General features: G+C 50.4%; 10 protein-coding genes across 10 annotated transcripts; 4 read left to right on the top strand and 6 right to left on the bottom strand.

Moving 5' to 3' along the window:
- Positions 1 to 43: 43 nt before the first annotated feature.
- TrAtP1_004970 (40S ribosomal protein eS7) lies at positions 44 to 1,310 on the top strand. Its single transcript, XM_014084336.2, has 3 exons — positions 44 to 287; positions 612 to 694; positions 762 to 1,310. Exons 1-3 carry the CDS (start codon positions 132 to 134, stop codon positions 1,126 to 1,128), a joined length of 606 nt encoding a protein of 201 aa, XP_013939811.1. The 5' UTR covers positions 44 to 131; the 3' UTR covers positions 1,129 to 1,310.
- TrAtP1_004969 (uncharacterized protein) lies at positions 1,311 to 3,247 on the bottom strand. Its single transcript, XM_014084335.2, has 2 exons — positions 2,895 to 3,247; positions 1,311 to 2,824 (listed from the first exon to the last, which is right to left on the bottom strand). Exons 1-2 carry the CDS (start codon positions 3,176 to 3,178, stop codon positions 1,429 to 1,431), a joined length of 1,680 nt encoding a protein of 559 aa, XP_013939810.2. The 5' UTR covers positions 3,179 to 3,247; the 3' UTR covers positions 1,311 to 1,428.
- A 1,537-nt stretch (positions 3,248 to 4,784) lies between these two features.
- Positions 4,785 to 5,186, bottom strand: TrAtP1_004968 (uncharacterized protein; the record flags this gene model as incomplete). Its single annotated transcript, XM_066112526.1, has 1 exon — positions 4,785 to 5,186. The coding sequence occupies one exon, from the start codon at positions 5,184 to 5,186 to the stop codon at positions 4,785 to 4,787; it is 402 nt and encodes a 133-aa protein (XP_065968611.1).
- Positions 5,187 to 5,707: 521 nt separating this feature from the next.
- Positions 5,708 to 6,263, top strand: TrAtP1_004967 (uncharacterized protein). The gene has a single exon (XM_066112525.1). It carries the CDS (start codon positions 5,709 to 5,711, stop codon positions 6,150 to 6,152), a length of 444 nt encoding a protein of 147 aa, XP_065968610.1. The 5' UTR covers position 5,708; the 3' UTR covers positions 6,153 to 6,263.
- Positions 6,264 to 7,226: 963 nt separating this feature from the next.
- Positions 7,227 to 10,014, top strand: TrAtP1_004966 (uncharacterized protein; the record flags this gene model as incomplete). Its single annotated transcript, XM_014084334.2, has 3 exons — positions 7,227 to 7,364; positions 7,470 to 8,045; positions 8,167 to 10,014. The coding sequence occupies 3 exons, from the start codon at positions 7,227 to 7,229 to the stop codon at positions 10,012 to 10,014; spliced, it is 2,562 nt and encodes an 853-aa protein (XP_013939809.2).
- A 634-nt stretch (positions 10,015 to 10,648) lies between these two features.
- Positions 10,649 to 11,545, bottom strand: TrAtP1_004965 (uncharacterized protein; the record flags this gene model as incomplete). Its single annotated transcript, XM_014083220.2, has 3 exons — positions 10,649 to 10,745; positions 10,839 to 10,920; positions 11,014 to 11,545. The coding sequence occupies 3 exons, from the start codon at positions 11,543 to 11,545 to the stop codon at positions 10,649 to 10,651; spliced, it is 711 nt and encodes a 236-aa protein (XP_013938695.2).
- A 1,298-nt stretch (positions 11,546 to 12,843) lies between these two features.
- Positions 12,844 to 13,703, bottom strand: TrAtP1_004964 (uncharacterized protein; the record flags this gene model as incomplete). The annotated part of the gene is made up of 2 exons (XM_014084333.2): positions 12,844 to 13,474; positions 13,546 to 13,703. The coding sequence occupies 2 exons, from the start codon at positions 13,701 to 13,703 to the stop codon at positions 12,844 to 12,846; spliced, it is 789 nt and encodes a 262-aa protein (XP_013939808.1).
- A 722-nt stretch (positions 13,704 to 14,425) lies between these two features.
- Positions 14,426 to 16,505, bottom strand: TrAtP1_004963 (uncharacterized protein; the record flags this gene model as incomplete). The annotated part of the gene is made up of 8 exons (XM_066112524.1): positions 14,426 to 14,502; positions 14,610 to 14,841; positions 14,899 to 14,933; positions 15,004 to 15,276; positions 15,350 to 15,385; positions 15,446 to 15,898; positions 16,005 to 16,172; positions 16,313 to 16,505. 8 exons carry the CDS (start codon positions 16,503 to 16,505, stop codon positions 14,426 to 14,428), a joined length of 1,467 nt encoding a protein of 488 aa, XP_065968609.1.
- Positions 16,506 to 18,045: 1,540 nt separating this feature from the next.
- TrAtP1_004962 (uncharacterized protein) lies at positions 18,046 to 18,696 on the top strand (the record flags this gene model as incomplete). Its single annotated transcript, XM_014084331.1, has 2 exons — positions 18,046 to 18,282; positions 18,346 to 18,696. 2 exons carry the CDS (start codon positions 18,046 to 18,048, stop codon positions 18,694 to 18,696), a joined length of 588 nt encoding a protein of 195 aa, XP_013939806.1.
- A 1,270-nt stretch (positions 18,697 to 19,966) lies between these two features.
- TrAtP1_004961 (uncharacterized protein) lies at positions 19,967 to 20,988 on the bottom strand. The gene is made up of 2 exons (XM_014083332.2): positions 20,597 to 20,988; positions 19,967 to 20,536 (listed from the first exon to the last, which is right to left on the bottom strand). Exons 1-2 carry the CDS (start codon positions 20,789 to 20,791, stop codon positions 20,087 to 20,089), a joined length of 645 nt encoding a protein of 214 aa, XP_013938807.2. The 5' UTR covers positions 20,792 to 20,988; the 3' UTR covers positions 19,967 to 20,086.
- Between the last annotated feature and the right edge of the window lie 470 nt (positions 20,989 to 21,458).

The following is a 21,458-nucleotide window of genomic DNA, read 5'->3' as shown; positions in this document are numbered from 1 at the left end:
CGAAAACCCCAATTTAGCGAACCCATTTTCCAAGTGCGCCAAAGTTTACCATACCAGGACCCTCGATTTTTCTTGCTGCTACTATCACGATCCAACTCATCCCAACCCACCGTTGAGCAACCACAGCCAAGATGAGCGCCATCAACAAGATCGCCGCCAACAGCCCCTCGAGGCAGAACCCCTCCGAGCTTGAGCAGAACATTGCTCAGGCTCTGTTCGATCTCGAGAGCAACACTGCCGACCTCAAGGTTGCCCTGCGACCTCTGCAGATCGTCTCTGCCCGTGAGGTGAGAATGACTTGAATGAAAAAGAAACAGCCAGACCGAACATTTTCTTCGACATCCTGTTCCCAAAGCTCTCTACGAATGGCTTCGACGTACGATTGGGCGCGCTCCCTCCCTCGCAGAGAAGGAAATATGTTGTATGAACAAGCCGATTCGACAGAATTGAGTCGTTTGACAACCCTCTCTCGGAGATGGAAAAAAAAATATTCATGGAGGGAACGCGCCGTCTAGCCTGAGTACTATTGACTTCTGTGGAGCAGGACGGGAAGCGGTCCAAGGCATTAAACTGTCCTGGAGCTCGCATGCTGACTTTGGGATCTTGAATAGATCGAAGTTGGCCACGGCAAGAAGGCTATTGTCATCTTTGTCCCCGTCCCTTCCCTGCAGGGCTTCCACCGTGTTCAGCAGCGGTAAGCAAACCCCCCAATTCCCCGAGAAAGCTTCAATTTCAAAAGACTAATTCCGATATCCCTACAGCCTGACCCGTGAGCTGGAGAAGAAGTTCTCCGACCGCCACGTCCTCATCCTGGCTTCTCGCCGCATCCTCCCCCGCCCCAAGCGCTCTGCCCGCTCCCGCAACACCCAGAAGCAGAAGCGTCCCCGCTCCCGCACCCTGACCGCCGTCCACGACGCCATCCTGGCTGATCTCACCTACCCCGTCGAGATCGTCGGCAAGCGCATCCGCACCAAGGAGGACGGCAGCAAGCTCCTCAAGGTCATCCTCGACGAGAAGGAGCGTGGTGGCGTTGACTACAGACTCGACACCTACTCTGAGGTTTACCGAAGACTCACTGGCCGCAACGTCAACTTCGAGTTCCCCCAGACTACCAGCTCTGAGTTCTAAATTAGTCTAGAGGAGAAAAAGAAATTTAATCGGCATTTCTAAACTTGTCAATGGGAAGCCCTTGGGAAATACAAGGCAATTAAAATGCGTTGCTCTGTTTATAAAGCATCGGTGGGTTGGTCAACATTTGGGCATGGCGTCTGATATCAAGGTAGCTTTTGTTTTTTTCAAATGATATAAAAGCTGCTGGCATGATTTGATCAATTCACTTATCGCTTCCTCTACCCTAAATCTTCGTGCTCTATCTCGGTCTTTGTCTATCTCTTGGGTTGTCTATCGCTGTAAAAAAGTAGTCGTCCATTAATCGTGACTGATGCGCCCCACCCCAAGCACGCACCAGTATGCCAGTTCTCGCTTCTCCCTCGTCTCCTTGTTGTCCTTGCTAGCCGGCCCGTCCATGTCAGCTTGCGTATCAGCCTCCCATTCCATGCGAACAAACATGGGGATCTCAAGAATATCTTCGCCGCTCTTGAGTGGGCTGGTATCAATCTTCTCGTTGCCCTTCTTAGGCAGGTGTTCGATTCGCAGAGAAGCCGGGATAACTTCCAGCACGATGCTCACCCAATTTCGTCCCTTTTCCCAAATTTTGCCCACTTCAGGGCCTTCGTCCGCCTTGCGACTCCTGTCCTTTTCGTCGTCTTTCAACGCATCATCCCACATGTCGGTGTTGGCGTCCACCTCAAATTGAGGGCACAGCACCGTGACTCTGCTGGAGAAACGGCCTGGGGTTGCATTTGGCGAGGCCAGCGTGACTTTGATGTTGTCAAAGAGGGGATTCTTGAAAGTTACGACAAAGTGGTACGGCTGATGCGGCTTCAACGGCGCTTCTTCCTGGACCATGGGCCGATATGTGACGGGCGCAGGCGTAGCGGTTGGGTTTAGCGGCCGGATCGTGATTGTGGGTATGTACGACTTGGCAACCAGACGAATCTTGAATCTCGTAGATGTGACCTTTGCCTCTGGCTTTGATATGATGTGGCGACATGCCGGACAACGTTTCGACCGCTTGCTGCGGAGCAGATATGCAATCGGCCGGAGTTCGTCTTCGAACCGGATAGGCTCCGTCTGCTCTTTACGCTGTTCCAGTGAAGCTGTAGCGTCCCATCCTCCGCTGATGAGCTTCTTGATCTCTTTTGACTCATCTAGATTGGCGATTTTCAAGCCGTCGTTGGTGCCCAGGGCCTCGCGCATGATATCTGCAGGACCTTGCTGCAAGCGACCCTGGTGGCCCCGGCCGGTGTACAAGGACATGATGCGAGTCAGAGCAGCCGGAGACGAAAACCCAAGTCCATCGTGTAGTGGCAGCCCGCGTATTGAGGTGTTTGTTTCCGAGAGCCGGCCCTGGTAAAACGCCTTGAGGTTGGCAAACTGCAAGTCCGCATCGACCTGGTCGTCGGGCACGGGTGGTTCGTCTGGGTTATCCTTTCGACGGTCCTTGACGTCCCGCAGCGTGAGCTTTGGCTTGCCTCCGTTGTTGATCTTGGAGAGCTGGTTGTATATGCCACTAGGGCGATCGAACTCGATGCCAATCTCGGTCGAAGTCCAGTTGCAGTACTGGCAGAAGAGCGCGTACGGTCCCCCCGTGGGGTTGGTCTGATACTGCGTGGGCAAAAGGTTCGCATCTGTGGTGGGTTGAATGGCGCCGACTTGGAGCGGGCCGATGCATACTGGGCACTGGTAGCAACTTCGCGTACATCTGGATCAAATAGCCATCAGTTTTTGACCATGACAAATCTGCGTTCAAGACGAAAGGGACCGTTGTTTACCTGTTACCCTCGCTGCGCAGATTGCTGCTGGGAACCTCAAAGAGGCAATTGGGGCAGTAATAAGTGACAGACTCCTCTGTCACGCATCTTGGACATCGAATCTGCTGGCAGTCTTCGCAGTAGAGGAGGTACTCGAGCGGATAGAGGCTGTAGTTTGATCGCGGGGCTTTGGGGTCAAAGGTTCGCTCGTCCTCTTCCGGGTCGGACAGCGCGTTGCCGGAACTGAGTACAGTCTGATCCGAGCATGGACACTGGATGTATGTGTAGGGAGTCGAAAGCGACATGTTTCTTTTTCGCTACATCTCCGTTGATTCGATTCGACGAGTGCAGGTGGGCATCGCTAGCCGTGCTCTCACCCATAGCAAAACCTCGGTGAAGAGCTCCCGCTTCAAGCAAGGTGAGCTCGGTAAAGCTCCATTTCCACGTGATCCAACTGCTGCTTATCAGATCGCCGACCGACCGCTTATGTAAGTCGGTGCGTCCTCGTATTTGTTCCCCGCTTTCTCTTTTGCAGATGCGCCCCGGATTCTGGATGATCGTCTTGGCCAAAGCTCTCACAGCGGGCGATCGATATACTGCAATGACGCTGACATGATAAGCCGACGTGCGTCCTCGATTGACATGCGCACGCTGAAAATTTCGGCAGTGGCGGATCGGCAGGTCTTTTGCTCGTGGGCGCTACCATACGAAGACGACACGGAGCCGGCCGCTTTCGTTTGATGCTTGCAGCGCTTTCAGAGCAGACCAAACCTTTTTACTTGGTCGCCGGACTACTTTCCGTGGCAATTCGTTCAATCAAAACTCTACTTTTTATCTTTCACTATGATAATTAAATTTTTTCACATCCGTGGTTGGGTTTGGTCAAGATCGACTCTCCGTACTCGCTCTCGTGTAAGCTAGACGACCGACGCCTCTCGCCGGACCTTGATAGACGACTTAGAACCCCCCCTTTTTTTTCACATATGTCTTCGCAAGCTATACGAAGACACAGTGTAATATCCTAGTTGTTTAGGCATAATTGCTCCGTCATGTGCCGCTTTGTAGCAACACTAATGTTGATGCCTCTTCTGCAAGCTTGTTATGCGGCTAATGGAGGCAGCCAAGTTGTAATAACACTTCGTATGAAGCATTATGGTTCCAGACTATAAGGTGAACTGCCACTAGTGCTGTGATGTCAGTTGTGTTTGCTGTCTTTCGCTTGCTATGGTTGGTGGTTCTACTAGGCTGTGTCTTAGAAAGCAATTGCTGCCAACAATATATACGAGTATGCTGCCGCCAGGTTTTGTCGGTGAAGGTTTAAATGCTCTCATATGTCTCAGAGCGTTGATGGGGATGCTGAAGTCTTCTACAGTCTTCCTACTTTAGGCTCTTTCTACTTTAGGAGATGTAAGCGGGGGGATGAGAAGCCTCTCTCTGGAGGCGTGTTGGTTACTCATACGGATAGTTGTGCCACCACGCCTCTTGGTCAAGTCAGGCCAGGAACAAAAAGATAAGGAGAGGCACGGGAAGAACAGGAGTAATCAGGAACAGCGGCTGGCTGCTCGTATTTAGCCTTTGGCTTCAGCTGGGCTGAGTGAGCACACAAAATCGCCATTTTACGAGCGTACGTAAGGCTGACAAAATAGATGGGCAAAAGAAAAGTCAATGGGCTTTTGTACTAGGAATCCCCTTGCCGAGCGTAGCTTGCGTGGAAGTGTCTCTTGTTAAACGTTTGTTCGGTTGCAATTGAGAATGTGGAGATGTGTCTTGGATTCTTTGCCCTGGCAGAAGAGGAAAAAAAGGCAAGACTGAGACTAGCCAAGAGGACCCAGCAGCGTCTCACATGCTGTAAAACCAACTACCTGGATAGAAGGGAGAGGTGAGGGGAAAGAGAGATGGAAACAAAGCAAATCACTTCTTGATCGGTGGTTTATTGAAATCACCATATGCTGCTGGTTTCGGCGACTGCCAGGCTAGGGCCCTTTTATTGGGGGCGATGCAGGTAACGCAATTCTGGCAGTCAATGATGCTGTCCGCACGGCGTCGGGCGTGTTTTGGCGCATCGGATCTGAGATGGCCGCAGCCCGCAGTCCGCCAGAGCCGCCCAAGTGGAGACTGAGCTGGGGTGGTGAATATCGCGGATCCCTGTCCGATGGGGATGGAGAGAGACGAGAGACTGGACGGCATGGCATGATGATACTCATCACTTTTCTGCGTCGGTCCACTCCCGGGCGCCTTTTCCAGGATCGGCCACGAAGAGACAGGGAAGTTTGGCCAGGATGGCATTCCAGCCGTTCCGAAGAAATAGAGCATTTGTGAAAAATAGCCGAAGGAGAATCTGATGCCCTGGAGCGATAGTCAGGAACACACCGCATCGGCGTCGTCTTGTAAGCTAATGGGGGGGGGAACGAGACATGTAACAGGTCCAGCTCCACCAGCGTGGCCGCGGCAAGCCCGCGGGCTTTTTGCAACTGTGTACAAGCAATTGGCATTGCTGAGCTTCATCTCAGCTCGTCAATAGCGTGAGTGACGTGGATGCATCTCGTTTGTGTCTTGTGGAAGCGGGCTTGCGAAGGATCCCTGGCGTCACTGTCGTTGCAGCTACAGCACATGTACATGTACCCAAGGCTTGACGGCATGTGCATAATGGGACATGATGGGAGCACTGCGTGGTGGCGGGACCCAGACCAAAATCTGGTTTTTTTTCCCCTTCTTCCCTCGTGGTCAGACTGGCCTGGCCTGGCCGGTCGCGGCCTTTGTCGATATTATGCATCCGGAGGTTGGGCCATGGCCGTTGAGCAGGCTCGCTTCTCCGCCTAAAGAGGGGAAGAAGAGATGGATTTAATCAATTGTGCTGCTGAGGGCAGGGATCATATATCACGTTGCTGTCTAAATCAATTACTCATGGGTGGTGGTGCTGAGCCCATTTTCGTTTCTTCCTGCGTCTCTCGACTTTTTTTTCCTCCATCGTGGCCTAGCCGAAGTGGAGTGAAGTCATGCATTTCGACCACATCAGACTCCATGTCGCTGCCAGCTCACCACCGCCTCGTGGGCGCTGCAGAGCCACTGAGCGGCTGGCGGACCCCTGCAAGCAACGAACGCTTAGAATGCGACAGCGCCCCTCCCTCTTCCAAGAGCTGTGAAAGACGCCTAGCTTGGCTTTTTGCAGACCAGACAGACGGCGATGCCATCCCTGCGCTTCTGCATGTGCTCTGGCGCCTGTACTTGTTGGCTGCGCTGCTCACAGCACCAGCTCGAGGTACACTGCCTGGCTGCTAATCTTAGCAATTGGGCTATAATAGCGCCAAGGCGCACCGGCACTGTTTTACTTGCATGTCTTCGCTGCTTGTAGAAGACGCTGCGTAGATCTGCATCTAATCTGCCTGACGCCATGTAGAGTAATCTATCAATTCGATATTTGAGTGTATTTTGATGGTCGCGGTGGTGGCAATGTCCGTAGTTCCGTGCTCTGTAATGGGTACATCGTGATATTACATGTGAGGGATTGTTGCCATTGACGAGCGCTGATGGATGCAAAATACAGGGGCCGCATCCTTGCAGATTTTTGGCTGCTGGCCTAAGCTCCTGGCTGCTAGGGGGAAAAGGAAAAATTGCAATGCACTAACCTGGGCTAAAGCACCGGGCTAAGAGCAATTGCCTTTTCAGCTCCCGAGAACAACAAGAGCTACGAAAACGTCGTCCAGACGTCTGGGCCTGGCACCTTTTCTTCCTCTCCTCTGCGTTATACTTTCCTGACCTCTGCCCGCCAAACGCCCCTCCCGGCTCGTGTGAGCCCCTTTCCACCACTCGCGAGGCAACGATGGCTCTGGACCAGTGACTGCTTCTATGGCCGCTTTCGACTGCGAATCCGTACTGCCGTGATACCGCCATCGAGTCGACGGGCGCCCAGCAAGCTTCAAGCCTTGCAGGAACCACACGCCGGCCGTGCAACACGAGAGCGGGCTCGCCATCACTAGCCTGTGACGTCTCGGCGTTGGCCTCTGCGTGATTCGTTGCTTGACGTCGACTGGCTGCCGGCCTGGCCTCTGTTTTACCTTTGGATCCTGCGTGGGAGGGCTGGCATGGTGTGAAGGACGCAAGACGAGGAGCATTTTAGACTTTTTTCCTCTCTCTTTTTTGTTGCTGCGGTGGATGCTTCAGCCTGCATATATAAATCACATATACACAGGGTATATATACTAACTCGACGCCGGGTGGCCTGTCTCATATCATTGGAAGCTATTCCGCCCCCCCCTTGCCCAGCGGTCTCCCTCACCAAAACGCCGGTCCTTTGCGGGCTTCGTTTGCTGCACTCCACTCCTGTGTGTGTGAATAGCTCTTCTGCCGCCTCTGATGGCCGGCCCGAGGGCGAGATCAAACAGCGTCCGCAGGGCTCGCGGACTTTCCATTGGAGAGGATGGCAAGGTCGTGCCGCTTAAGCGATGGGACGGCGCCAACAGGACGTGCAGGGACTGGGATGGCCTACGACGGGTGAGTCGAGTCTGTAAATGACAGCGAGGGCCTGGTTCTGAACACGAGGCCAATGCTCAATGGTGTATTGGCAGCATTCATCTGACTCTGTGGTGTTGCTTATAGGACTCGGACATATGGGAGAGGAACGGCAACTGCCTCATCCACTTATACGCCAAGGGCGATTCAAAGCGTGGGCCGTCCTTCAAGCTGCCATTTGCCGCTCTGCTCTCGGCTGGCTGCCTGCCTCTTGTCGAGAAATTCCTAGTCCTCGAGGGCATCGCATCCAATACGGCGCAGGAGATTGAGCGGTGGGATCAGCTGCACCCTAGGTCGACAGCTGAGCTGTATATACCGGCCCCGCTCAATGCCACCGATAAGCAGGCGCAGCAATATCACCTAGCCATACGAAATCTTTGCGCATGGATTCTGGGGAGGCCAATGGTGGGCAGGCACTTGGGCAGCACCCTCGTTGCGCTCCTTCACTCTATGCGCGAGTTCCGGTCCTCGTCAGGAAGCAACGTCGATGACTTGTTAGAGTATATGCGCCAGGCGCAGTACCTCGACATGGTCGGAGCGCCTACTCACGCAACGGCGGCCCTTTACGTAGCGGAGACGTTTCAGCTCGGCAACTTGTATAAACGGGCTTTTGCTCACTGCGTTGGCATGCATGATCGTCTCTTCTACAACTCGGAATATCAGGTAAGGAACGATACGCCTAGAGGTTGGGCATTAACGCATGCCTTTTCTCTCCTTCTCCTGCTTGGTTCACTGGCCATGGAACAAATGTACAGTCGATGCTAATTTTCATCTCATGGAACAGCTCATCAGTGCGGTATCGCGATCGCTCGTCCGCAGAGCACGTCTGGAGATGAACGCAATGCTCCAGCAGACAACCACCAGACTCCGGAGCTTCCTTGACGAAGAACTATCAGAGACAAACTTGGGCATTCCACCTGGGACTCGCGCCCACCTGGAGCGGTTTCGAAGCTTCCTGCTGTCCTTTTATTCGGCCAAGTTTGGCTACTATCCTCCTAGGGCTTTCGACGCTGGCCTGCTAAATACCATGGCGGATGACTTTGATGCCTTGTACGAGCTATTGGTGGACAGCAACTATACTACATCGGACAGCATACCGTCCACAGCGGTTGGTGGTATCTGCACCGAGCAGCTTATCCAAACCTTTGATGAGAACAATCACTTTGAGCCTCTACCGCACCCTCTCCCCCAGCTGCCTCAAGTCGAGACTTCTACTGATGGGCTGCGTCTTCTGTCCAAGATTCCCTTCCTAGAAAAGGTAGCTCCAGAGCAGCAACAAATTACGATTGCAGCTCTGATTACAGCATCCAACTGGACGGAGAAATGCTTCAAGAATGATCTCGTACAGGCGTACCGCCGGTTCGAAGAGGCCATGATTATTGCCCCTAGCAAGGCCGATAAAAACGAAAAGATTTCCCTGCTGGAGGCTCGCAAGGTACGATGGGTCCTGGTCTACGCGGTACACCAAGTTCTCCGCCGTGCAACACGAAAACCAATAGAGGTGGATGGTGAGGACGCGCCGTACCACCTTACAGCCTCGATGAACTGCATCCCCCCATGGTCATCGGCACCTCGTGAATCGAAGAGGTCGTTGCGCATTCAAACCGACATTGTTGCCATCGATGAAAATGCGCCCAAGCGAACCATTAAGATTCAGGAGACAGCAGTTGGCAGGATAGAGATCAAACCCGACATTGACTATTTCGCCTTGACGCACAAGAACCGCAATTCGTCCTTGTCTACCATGTCTGATAGCCCCTCTCCCACCACCTTGTCTCGCTCAAGCTCATTTTCCATGAGCCTGCGACGCAATTCGACTATCCGCAGGTCACTGAGGATATTGAGGAGGAGCTCCATGTCGGGATCACAAGCATCAATGACGCCGCCTGGGAAGCCATTGTACCACGAGATTGTGGTACAGGGCTATGGCAACGGAACACAAACAGTTACCGTGGAGGCGGATGAGGAGGGGCTGACGATGAAGGGCAATCTGGCGGGTCGCAGCGATTCGACGGCATCCGCACAGTCGAATTCGAGCTCCAGCACCATGGCCTCGTCAATCCCCGAGAGCATGAGCAGCACGATCGACACGCTCTCCTCGAGTGTACTTTCCAGCCCAGCAACGCCTACGTCCGATGCGGTCTTGGAGCTTGAGCTTATGCTCGCCCGCTGGGGTCCACAAGACAAGGCGCCGGTAAGAATGGGTCTGCCGCGTTCAGTGTCCGCCAGCGCCATTTCCGGCGACGTGGAAAACTTGGCGGCGGGGCTCCACTACTACCCAGAAGCCTTCCCCGAAGCCCCCTCGAACAGAAAAGAGGATATCAAAAGAAAAAGAAGAAGCCTGGAGCCCGCGCGGTCGGCGCCGGCGCCTGCCGCCCTGCAGCGACGCTACACCATGCTTGGAGACCTTCGACGGAAAAATTTTGGGTTCGAGGCCAGACCCATTTCCGTCCGCATTCGCGAAAACCGCATTACCGAGGAAACGTGGACTCCCAGCCGGAGAGATTCAGACGATTGGTCCATGATGCTGGCGTTTATGGACGGGGCTGATAATACAGACGCTACAACAACTAATCAGAACGACGCCTGGGCACAATATTCAGATCTTGGAGGACTTACCGATATGACTTAGTATATAGACATGCCCACGGTTTGGGCGTAATGAAAAATACGACTCGGAGGAGGACACATACGAAAAAGAGGGGAAAACGAACACGACATTTTCCAAGAAGGAAAAGCAATTTTTTTTGGCATTTTATAGTTTTCATGTTTTGTGTTTTTATGGCTTGGTTGATACCCTGTGTCGGCTGACACGTTTACGATACCATTTTCTCCGGCGGTCATTCATTACTGGTGTATTGGACATTCTTTCTGTTTACAAAGTCCTGGGATATGGTATAAATCGGGATACATACTTAGGTAAAGAGGAGTCGCCCTCTTAGACTGGACGCTTGAATATTTATTTTGTAAGAGCTAGTATATGAAATAGCAAGTTGAGCATTGTTTTTTTTTTTTTTTTTTTCATTTCTTCGTGCGAATTGCTTTGCGGGTATAGGGCCTACAGACAGAATTCATAAATGCATACCTATATACACACCTTTTGTATGTATATTTATACAGATACATACACGTGCAACTTGGCCTCTTGCCAACTCTCCTCGGCTTTGCCACCACACTGCTGGAGGATTGAGCAAATGTTTTTTTCCATTGCTCGTGTCCCGACACGCAGTCTTTGAAGTCCCCCGTTTGGTTTGATTCACCCGCTTTTAATCTCTCTTTGAGCGTGAAGTGGAATTGAGCGAGTCGATGAGGTCGGCGCCGATGGACCAGATCATGTAAGTCGGGCCGACGAGCCAAGCACCGCTATTTTCACAATTAGCTTTTTACTTTTTCAAAAAAGGAAAGGCATTTTGCTCAAGAATGGAGATTGATGTTGAGAGGAAAAGATGGACGCACTTGGGAATGATCCAGAGGAGGATGAGGTCGTTGAGGGGGTTGTGGCCGATGTTGTCAAAGCCGCTGTAGTATTCGTTTGCCCCTATACAATTCGTCCAATTGGCTCTTGTCAGTACGCGTTTTAAACACTTCAAGTCGATTCAAACGAAAAACAATGGTTTAGGGATTGTCTTACAGTACAGAATAGTCTTGCTAAGCGTCATGACAGCAGCGGCATAGCCAAACAGCGTAGCCCTGGCGCCGCCTCTGCCGGCCAGCACCCTGGCACCCCCCTCGGCGGTCTTGCTGCTAAACAGCCAGGCGGCGAGATAGTACAGATACATGAGCGTCTCGGCGGCGTTGAGCAGGCCCTGGGCGCTGGTGAAGCCGTTTCCGGCGTTGAAGGCCTTCCAGCCGTAGATGTGGTCGACCTCGCCGTAGAGCTTGTAGGGCGCCCAGACGGGCCAGTGGAGCGAGCCGCCGGGCATGGAGAGCGGGCGCAGGAGGACGTAGCCCGTGTCCCAGATGACGAGGGGCAGGGAGATGGCGAGCCAGACGAGGGTGGCGGTGGTGGGCGCGTGGCGGAATGAAGTTGAGGATACCTTGGACGAGGAGGATTTGGATCTGGCGATGCGCTTGGCGGAGGGGGTTGCCGGAGGGAGGGAGGAGAAGGAGGAGGAGGGCTCGACGCTGGCGGCGCGGGAGGAGGAGGCGCGGGTGGTGACCATTTTGGTGTTTTTGGTTGATTGTGAGTTGAGGTTGAGTTGGAGTTTGTGGCGAGATGGTGGTGGAGTTGGCAGGCGGCGGCGAGACTATCGTGAGTTTGTTAAGGGTTGTTGTTGGCCTCGATATGAATTGAGATGAAAACAATGGATGAGACGAGACGGAAAAAAGAAAAAAAGTAAAAAAGAAATGAGACCCCAATGGCCGGAGGAATAAACAACCTTGAAATGAGGGGGGAGGGGCAAAATAGCGCGTTAGGTGTGTGTTGTTCCCCAAATTAAACTGTGATGGGGAGCAACGCTCTTATAGCAAATGTCGATCTTTTTCTCTTTCAATTATATCGAGTTTTTACAACAAGAGAAGAGAGGCAATGTGAAAGAAGGAGATATTTGAAATGAAAGCTACAGGAAAAAAAATATATATATTATTACAATTACTACAGTGTGTGTTGGCGTATTACGTGTGTGCGCGTTGCAGAAAAAGAGGACAGCATGACAGAAAAGTTATGGCGAATCACAGTGAGGCGGGAAGGGATGCGACATGGTGTGGTGGGCGTGGCGCCACGCTCAATGGGATTGAAGAGATTCGATACGACGCTGCTGCGCCAGCTGAGGCTTGGAAGAATGAATGGCCGTGACGGCCACAGCGACATTTGAAATTGATGGCTTGGATCTGAAATGACGGCGATGGTGAGAGCGAGTTTCGCTCATTGTTGCTGGGGCTATATACGTGTATGTGCCGAGGCTGAGATTGAGATTGAGTAGAGTAGCTGAGAGTGTTTAGCGGTATTGGGTTGAGTTGCTCCGAAAGCCGCTGCTTCGGGGCAATTTGTGTGAGTACATGCTGCCTGATACAACGGTTACTGAATTAGCTGTCAGGATTAGGAAATGAAGGCACTTGCATGTGGCAATTGAGTGGTGTTTTTGAATTGATGGAGCTTTTCAGATATGCTTAATCGTACCTATATACCCAATGACGTATGAAGGGTGCTTCCAGCGCAAGGCCTCGAGGGAGAAAAAAAATGCTGTGAATGGAGTGGGGGGCGCCACTGACTTTTGTATCGCTTGTCATAGGTAGTAGCGACACTGAGTCTTCTACTACTACCTATGACAAGACTCAGACCATATACCTATTACAAGAGGTCATTTAAGGCTTCGTTATACGTGCCGCTTCATTTCATTTCATCTCATCTCATCTCATGCCATTCCATCGTAGCAACACATTCATCAAAGATATATACCGGGAATACACAGTATATCCCGCTGCCAGTTTCAAATCAATGTAATATCTATCAGTACCTCGCTCATCCGCCAAACGTGTCTCCCCCATTCTCCAGATACTCGCGCTCCTCGTCCGTCGTCTCGCGCCCCATGACCCGATTCCGATGCGGATACCGTCCGAACCGCTTGATAATCGCCCAATGCCTCTTTTCAAATCCAAGGTTCAGCTGCCCGTATTCCGTGGCCGCCTCTTCACTTGACTGCACGACTCTCTGCGCCGCGATGTGATACTCATGCGCTACTTCGGACTCGTCGTTCCAGTCTACAGCCATCTCGGAAGGTAGTAGGCTCTCCACGTCGCGTTTTAGGCCCTCGTATTTTTCCACTGCTAGGTCGTGTAGCGAAATATCTTCCGAGTGCATCAGCGGCACGTAGAACCAGCTGCGGTAGGCGAAGCGCCAGCGAAGCTCCGGACACCTCTCGGGGATGCCGCGCTGGATTGCTGTGAGGGCGACTTCTCTGGCCATGGGGTCAAAGTAGTTGAAGACGATGTCTGCGTGGTCTCCGCGGTAGCAGTTGCGTGGGATCTGATCTAGTAGGAGGATTAAGCTGAGCCAGTCGTGGGCGTCGTTTGGCTGCAGCGCGTAGATGATGTCTTGGCCTGATTTGATGCCGTCACGACGGAGCTGTTCAAGAGTAGGGGCGAAGCGTTCTCTGAGGCGTTGAATAAACCATCAACATATGTTTTAATTTTATAAAGAGATGATGAGCTCATAATAACTTACACGCATAACCTGTCAAATTCTGGTCCGCCAAAGAACCACCTCTTATTCTCATCGGTGGTGGGCATGACCAGACTATCTGGCCCTGACAAATGCTCGAACCAAAACTCTCGGACGCTCAGAAGCAATTCTGGCGATAGGATTAATGATATGCAAGTCATCTTGTCCTTTGATGGGACTGATGAGTTGTGAAGGGAGTGATGGCGAGCGCCAGTAGGGGTTGATATGAGCGGTCTCGGCTGCAGTTGATGCTGCCCCGAACGTGTCTGCTGGTGACTTGACAACCTTCTCTTAACGTCAAATCTTCTTGAATGCAGCTGCAGAGAAACAGGAGCAACTATACTTCTTGTTAGCTCAGTTCGTGCTATATAACGTGTTATGAAAAGGGTCGACCAACCCCGAGAGCAGCACAGTGGCCCAGCTCGGTGTATGCCGGACAGCGAAACCGGCGGCACCTTCATCAACGTTGATTATGGATCCAAGTCAAATGATTGCCTAAGCACGCCAAGCCGTCACATACATGAAAAGATACAGGACAAACATCAAAATTGCAAAAGGAAAAGATGCAAAAGCTATAAAGAGCATATGCAGCCATCAAGACGGACTTTTGACACGGGGCCAAGCCCGCATTAAGGCTGGCTGGATTTTAGCACGTCGCCCTTCTCGCTCTAGCACCAAGACCGAAAGACCGAAACGCTACAAAATCTCGGACAAGAATGGGCACTCTGTTTAACATTATTCATCACTACTTACCCGCTTACCAAGTCATGAATCACCGCGCGGGAAAAAAATAGCCCAATGCAGCCCGTTTCTCCCAAATTCACACAATGCAGACAAACTAGCAAAAATGACCTAAAATGGCAGGGTTGTGCAGCACAGCCAATCACACGCCGTCGTCTGAGGATTTATCATCATGGCGATACGCCAGGATACTAATTGGGGTGCGTTTTGCGTTGAACACTAAAACAAGGATTCGCACGACTCATTAGCCTTTTATCTTGCGCGTGCCAAACTGATTTATAGATGTATGTGGGATGAGGGGAGGGAACAAGAAGAAAAAAACTTACATATCTCCATTTCTTCGAGAGACAGCCCCTTTGTCTCTTTGATGAAGAACCACGTGTACAGCACCAGAGCCCAGTTGAAGCAGCAAAACATGAGAAAGGCCTTGTAGCCGAGGTTGTTGACGGCCGCGGGCGTGATCTGGGAGAGCGTGAAGCCAAAGAGCCATTGCGTTGCGGCGCCGACGGCGATGCCTCCTTCGCGGATGCGCGTTGGGAAGATTTCGCTCATGTAGAGCTGCGTTTGCGCAGAGATTAGTATATTGTGTGATTTTGTTGGAGAGGTGAAACGTACCCATGGTATAGGTCCCCACGAGATGTTAAACGTCACTATACGCATCGCATTTAATGTCAGCAATCCAGACGAACTTGTGGATGTCAATGTTCAATGGGCACTCACTCGCTTCTAGAAAAACCATCGTCAAAGAGGCTATGGCCGGCGGCGTCAGCGTCCCTCCGCTCACGGGAGGATATCGCTGCGTCAGCACCGCAATGATGAACATATAAGTGCCCATCAGAAACGAGCCGGCGAGCAGAGACCAGCGTCGACCTATGCGCTCCACGAGGAAGATTAAAAAGAATGCACAGCTGATGACCTTGCACACGCCGAAGAAACCGCTAAGTAGGAGAGCGTTTTGGCCCGCGCCGACGGCTTGAAAGACTTGGGGAGAAACTAGATGAAAGTCAGAAACATTTTCATGAGCTAGCATGTTGGCAATCCAAGAAGAGGTGGGATTCGTCCATACAATATGCCAAAGGTGTGTTTCCCGTCAATTGGGCGCCTAGAATTCGGATTCGAGTCATCAGCAACCAGCCGTCAATACTCAGATCATAAAACTCACCAATCTGAAGAGTGACGGCAATAAAGATTCGATACCGGTTCGCCGGCAACCAGTATTCCCTCCACGTAACTCCAGCAGTCTGCCGCTCCTCCTCCTCAATGCCCGCCAAAATCTGCTGGAACTCCATCCGCACCTCTATACTATCTCCTCCGCGCACCCATATCAACGACTCCAAAGCCTCCTCGTGGCGATCCCGCTGAGCAAGCCATCTCGTGCTCTCCTTTGTCACAAACATTCCTAGTCCCAGTATGCCACCGGGCACAAGCTGCAAGGCAACGGGGACTCGCCACTGTCTCGTCGACGAGGGTATATGTTGCGCAGCACCGTAATCGACCCAGTAGCTAACTGCTACGCCGAGGGTGAAGAAGAATTGGAAGAGACTACCGAGCTGGCCGCGGATTTCTTTGGGGGCCATTTCGGCAGAGTACATGGGGATGATGACGGTCGCGATGCCTGTTGCAGCAAGTCGTGGTTAGAATTCGTCGCCCAGCAAGATAGGGGCTGATAGTCTGCTTTGATGTTGCGTGTGTCCTTGATGTCTTTTGATGGTGGGATTTACCTGCGCCAACGCCTGATATCGTCCGTCCAATGTACCAGGTGACAATTCCGTGCTGATAGAAGAGCTGCAGCACAGCGCCAATGTTGAAGATGAGCGATCCTACGGCGAGGGACCATCGGCGACCGTAGCGCGCAGTAAATGGCCAGACGAACAAGCACGAGAAGAAGGCTGTTAGAAAGACAAGTATTAGAACTCATACGCCCAATTTACCGCAATTCCCTTTATTTATTTTCTTCTTCTTTTTCCCCATCCCGTATTCTTCGTCGTGAGCAATCGAACAATGCGCCCTATGCATATCTAATACATACCTCCAGCTTGCAGCAGGCTGGCCGACAGCGAAGTGACATTGTCCCTCTCTCCATCGCTAAAGCCCATGTCGCGCATAAAGGAATCCAGCGTCAGGACGCCGCCCACGATGCCCGTGTCGTAGGCGAAAAGGAACGAACCGACACATGATAGGGAGACGAGGTACGTGGCCCTCCATGTGCCGAGGCGCGTCATGATGGGTTGCTGGTCGTGTGAGGTTTCATGAGGAGAGAGAAAAGAAAAAGTGAGGAGAGGGAAATATGGTGCGTGGGATGTACAGCCCGTTGGTGCGTGTTAGCCTGTCTGTATGTTTATATAAACGTGTGGCGTGGCGATAGCTTTGGCCGTGGCAGGGTCTTGGCTAAAAGATTGAATTAGGTATGCTAGGTATACAAATGGAGAGGAATTGCGGCATCGGAGAATTAGGTTGAAGAATCGTGAGATTCAGTCTCCAGGATTGCGCGTGCGAATACGAGTATTGCTGCACCTGCGATTTGCTATGATTCTCTACTAGGAGCTGCTGGTCAGCACCAGGCCGCGGCCTCGGATCTCCCAGCAGGCCGCTTGACGTAATCCGAGACTGCGGCCATTCAGCCGAGCTGGCAAAGCACGCATAGATAGAGAGCCCCATGGAGATTTTCCCTGCATGGTGGGCAGTCTTGGCTGCGGGGAAGTTGTACACGGTCGGTGCGCGGAGAGTGGGATTTGCGATGAAGAAGATAGAATCCCGGTTCGCTATTTGCGAAACTGGGGTAGTAGACCATAGTCCGCTTTGGGAAAGAGACGGTCTGTTTGTCGATTTCACTTACACTAGCATCCTCGTAGGCGTGAACAGTTTATATCTTGTAGGTAGTTTAATGTTATTATCCATTTCTTGTTGAGGATAGCGCTGTTGGCTGCCCCGATAGTCCTTCATTTGTATACTACCTATGTAGGTAATATGATTCGTTGAGATAGACCAACTCGTCTCTTAGTCTTCAACAAGAGAATAGCGATGAGCTGCAAGTACGAAGAGAGTGGCACTGGGTAGTATGGCGCGTTATTTCTGCGCCTTTCGATCCGCGTATATTCATGCTTAAATAACGTGTTTAAACCATAGTAAGCCAGATTCGAAACAGTGAACAGTGTTTCAGCTTTTGCCAATCCACCACGTTGGGCTCAAAGTAAGAGATCGAAAACGGCATTTCGCCACAGCTGCATTACGGCCTTTACATTACGGCTTTCACCGCCTATGTCTGTAAAATTGAAGAGTCAATTTTTCTAAACGGAGAATAGGAGATTGGTCAATGATGAATTCTCATTGTCTCATATTGATCGCGTAGTGATGACCAGACGGAGAAAATGCTCCTACTCACGGCTTTGTGTTAATAAAGCCGCCGCTTACAAAAGTGTCAAGTCTACGATGCAATCACGTCACTACATCAACATTTTCAAATCAAACACTTCTCATTGGTTTCTTGTAAGCGGTCATCATAGATTAATTCTGAATTACCATCATAGATTCAATTCATTTTAAACAGCCATCGTCGATTGTTCACATGCTAAATCAGCAATAGACTATAAAGTGACGACCTTTGAGCGTTTCAACGTAGTACATCCCCAACCGCCTACCAGGAAGACAAGTAAATCTTCAAATATTATCATGTTTAGTGTGCGCAGTGCTCCTCTTAAATTGCGCCAGTGCAGTAGATATTCTCCATTCTTTGGCAAACGCACCATTCGACAGGCTCTCGCAATGTCTACCATATCCGACGCGATAACCAAAGATCACCGTGAGCTGGAGAAATATTACAACGAAGTGATTAACAATAAAAGCAATCAGGATCATCAAGAACGATATGGAAACCAGTTTGTTTGGGAGCTCGCCCGCCATTCTGTTGGCGAGGAGCTGGTTGTGTATCCTGCAATGGAAAAGTATCTAGGTGACAAGGGCAAAGACATGGCGGAGAGCGACCGAAAGGACCACGCGGTGGTGAGCACTAATCAACACCATTTTGATGTTTTGTGAACATCTTACTAAACATCGCTTACACAGGTCAAGGAGATGCTCAAAACCTTTCAGAATATGAAGGTCACTGACCCAGACTACGTCAACCAGCTGCAGAAGCTCTGGGAACCCCTCTCGCAGCACATCAAGGAGGAGGAAGAACGGGATCTACCCGCCTTGGAACAGGAGCTTCAGGCAGTCGAGGGAGAATCGGAGTCCATGGCCAAGAGTTTTGGTCGCACGAAAGCGTTTGTGCCGTCGCGCAGTCACCCCAGCGCTGGAGAACATCCGCCGTTTGAGACTGCCATGGGTTTGCTTGCTGCACCAATCGACCATATTGCGGACCTGTTCAGAAAGTTCCCTGATCAAAAAGTGTCTCCTAATCCTTCGACCAAGTAGGATTGGTTTGCTCTATCGGTTTGTTCGAACACATACGCGGAAGTCTGTAATTACCTAGGGACTCAAAATTCTAGTCTGTAATTTATTGTTCTACATGTCCCATAATTCTATGTATTGACAGTATTTTCTTCAATTTGTATGGATGTTTGCTTGCGGCTTCTAAATGTGCTTCCTGAAACTTGAGCGGAGCGTGTATCGTGGTTGCCATATGCTATGACTCCACGACCAAGAAATTGGGATTTGATGATTAGTTTGATTGCACCAAACCTAAAGTCTAGGTAGCATCCATGATTGACTATTACGAGAGCGAGCGTACATTTTCCTGAAGCAGCAGCCTATAGGCTCGTTTTTCGGTCAACAATATCCACACTTTTTTGTATCGTCTCACTGCTGGTTTCCGGAGCACTTGCGCCGTCTCTAACGTGATGTGACTTGAACACGCTATGATGATGGGAGTATGAACACATTTTCAAGCTTAAATAGTGGCGATGTGGAATATTTACTATGGCACACCCAAGCAGTTAGCCACTGCGGCCTAGAAAATAGACAAAAGCCTCTTGCAATCGATAGGAAATCTGACGGTGCCCGCTTTCTCCTGTTCAAAGCAATGGCTACGGACAGTAACATACAGTTTGTATAAGGCCCATTCATTTCTGATTCATATCATTGGTTTTGATAAAGTCATGGCAGAGCAACCTTCTACGCGGGCCCTTTCGACGATTGAACAATGAATTGGAGTTAATACGACGATGGGAGATAACAGCTAAAACGAGCGTGAGGCTTGCATGTATTACTTCCGACATTATTTCCATATAAAGCTCAAGTCTGGATAATTTCATGTTTTGAAGTCGATTAAGCAACTTTCTTCTCAACGGATAAAGACACGGCATGCGTCGAAGTTATGAGCACAACTGCACCTATCTTTGACATTTAAATCCATTTAATACTCAAGACGAGCCTTGTGATGGATTAATAAATTATCAGACGAGCAACGAGGTACTCTACAGACCATTTCTTCAATACGAAGCGCATAGACTAATACGATTGTAGAGAGCCCAAAACACAGATATAAATGCTTGCTATTCAGCAGATGGAATGAAGTTGTAACATAGCAGAAGTAAAATAACACCATGAGAAAAAAGCAGAGCCACATAAAAATTATGGATAATAAAGACTATAGACCATATAGAATTATAAAAGAGGTAGTGCTATATATTATACAGAGCGATAGATAACACACATACATATAGAGATATGAAACGCATAGAGCTCTCGACAAAAATAGACACCGCATAATAATGCTATATTACTATATAACCAGACATTTCTAGGAACAAATTGCTAGTTGGGTGGCGTACACGCATAATGGTAAAAGTAAGCAGACTGCAATTCATTTGTACGCTCGCTCGTTGCTAAGAAGCTGTGTTGCGACCTTGAGGGTCTCAGCCTGCACTTCATCCAGCGGTGGCACCACACTGATGATTGTAGCGTCATATTCGTCTATCCTAGGGCGCTCCAGCACTTCAAATTGGCTGTGGACCAGATTTGACTTGGCAAAGTGATTCTGTCTCGCCTCTGTCCTCTGCCGTAGTAGGGATTCTGGTGCATCGAGGAAGAAGAAGTGCATGAGAGAATACCCCGCGCGATCGCAGCCTTCTCTCAGAATGTCTCTGTGAGCTCGTTTCAAGGCCGAACATGTGATGATGAGATGGTGGTGTTGAGATTGCTGTCGATTATAGGCGGAGGCTTGCTCGTCGATTGCCTCAAACCAGCCTTGGCGGTCCGCGTCTGTCAATGGCTCTCCTCTATGCATTTTGTCGATATTGGCTTTTGGGTGAAGCTGCCAATGATGTTAGCATCGGGAATTCCCATAGTTCAGAATCATCGCAATGAGTCGTACATCGTCGCCCTCTAAGAAATGAGCTCCTAACTTGGAAGCGAGAAACTTTGCGACTGAAGATTTGCCAGAGCCTGTGGGGCCTGAGACAAATAGAATCCACGAGGGCTCCTTTACAGAACCTTGGTCGCTGCCGTTAATGGAAGACATGATGGCACCATCAGAGTCGAACGAAGCAGTCATTGTCCCAATTGACATGGTGAGGTTGGTTGAGGAAGTTGGCCATGCTGCTATCTAAGACGGACTCTATGGTGAATCAGACAAGGCAATGACCGGCAATATTACACCCAACCTGCATATCATTTTTATGTAGCTAAATAAGCATCGTCGTATCAATTCTTACAGTTTGTTGATTCTATTTACTAACCGTAGCTATGGCGTAACAATGGGGCTCCTGCTGCTCAACATGACGTCAAGCTTGCTCTTCCAACCCAAAAGGCGAAAATGGTCCAACATTGGTGCTAGACCGTTTCTGTATCCAGTTTCGTCGTTTCCAAATAGATTGGGTTTTGAAATGATCCAAATACGGTACCACATTGCATACTCAAGCGGGAATAAAAGAAAAACAGGGAACCAGAGACTTTTGCACACGCAAGAAAGTAAACATGTGCATACAAATACTGCAGATGATCCACATAATTCGTGCTCTACTATGGTTTTGTGTGTGAATATTTAATTTGTATCCCTCTTTTGATTACCACTTGATACTCTACTTGAGTGCAATTGCTATTCTTAATGATCCCAATAACTTGAACACAGGGAGCATGTAGTTTGCCCCTTCATGAGTTTCTAGTTCAAGTTTTAGTTTTAGCAGCCGCTCCGTCATCCAGACCCAATAGAAATTGACTTGGGTACCACCCTTGGT

Source organism: Trichoderma atroviride, chromosome 2, assembly GCF_020647795.1.
Source record: "Trichoderma atroviride chromosome 2, complete sequence".
Taxonomy (NCBI): domain Eukaryota; kingdom Fungi; phylum Ascomycota; class Sordariomycetes; order Hypocreales; family Hypocreaceae; genus Trichoderma; species Trichoderma atroviride.
This window is presented reverse-complemented; position numbering and strand designations above follow the sequence as displayed.

What these genes read in the sequence shown, in the direction of transcription:
- TrAtP1_004970 (XM_014084336.2), top strand. Translation starts at nt 132, where the DNA reads ATGAGCGCCATCAACAAGATCGCCGCCAACAGCCCCTCGAGGCAGAAC. An exon ending in AGATCGTCTCTGCCCGTGAG is followed by an intron (nt 288 to 611) that starts GTGAGAATGACT and finishes GATCTTGAATAG; the next exon opens with ATCGAAGTTGGCCACGGCAA. An exon ending in TTCCACCGTGTTCAGCAGCG is followed by an intron (nt 695 to 761) that starts GTAAGCAAACCC and finishes ATATCCCTACAG; the next exon opens with CCTGACCCGTGAGCTGGAGA.
- TrAtP1_004969 (XM_014084335.2), bottom strand. Translation starts at nt 3,178, where the DNA reads ATGTCGCTTTCGACTCCCTACACATACATCCAGTGTCCATGCTCGGAT. An exon ending in CTGCGCAGCGAGGGTAACAG is followed by an intron (nt 2,825 to 2,894) that starts GTAAACAACGGT and finishes TATTTGATCCAG; the next exon opens with ATGTACGCGAAGTTGCTACC.
- TrAtP1_004967 (XM_066112525.1), top strand. Translation starts at nt 5,709, where the DNA reads ATGGATTTAATCAATTGTGCTGCTGAGGGCAGGGATCATATATCACGT.
- TrAtP1_004961 (XM_014083332.2), bottom strand. Translation starts at nt 20,791, where the DNA reads ATGTCAATTGGGACAATGACTGCTTCGTTCGACTCTGATGGTGCCATC. An exon ending in ATTTCTTAGAGGGCGACGAT is followed by an intron (nt 20,537 to 20,596) that starts GTACGACTCATT and finishes CATCATTGGCAG; the next exon opens with CTTCACCCAAAAGCCAATAT.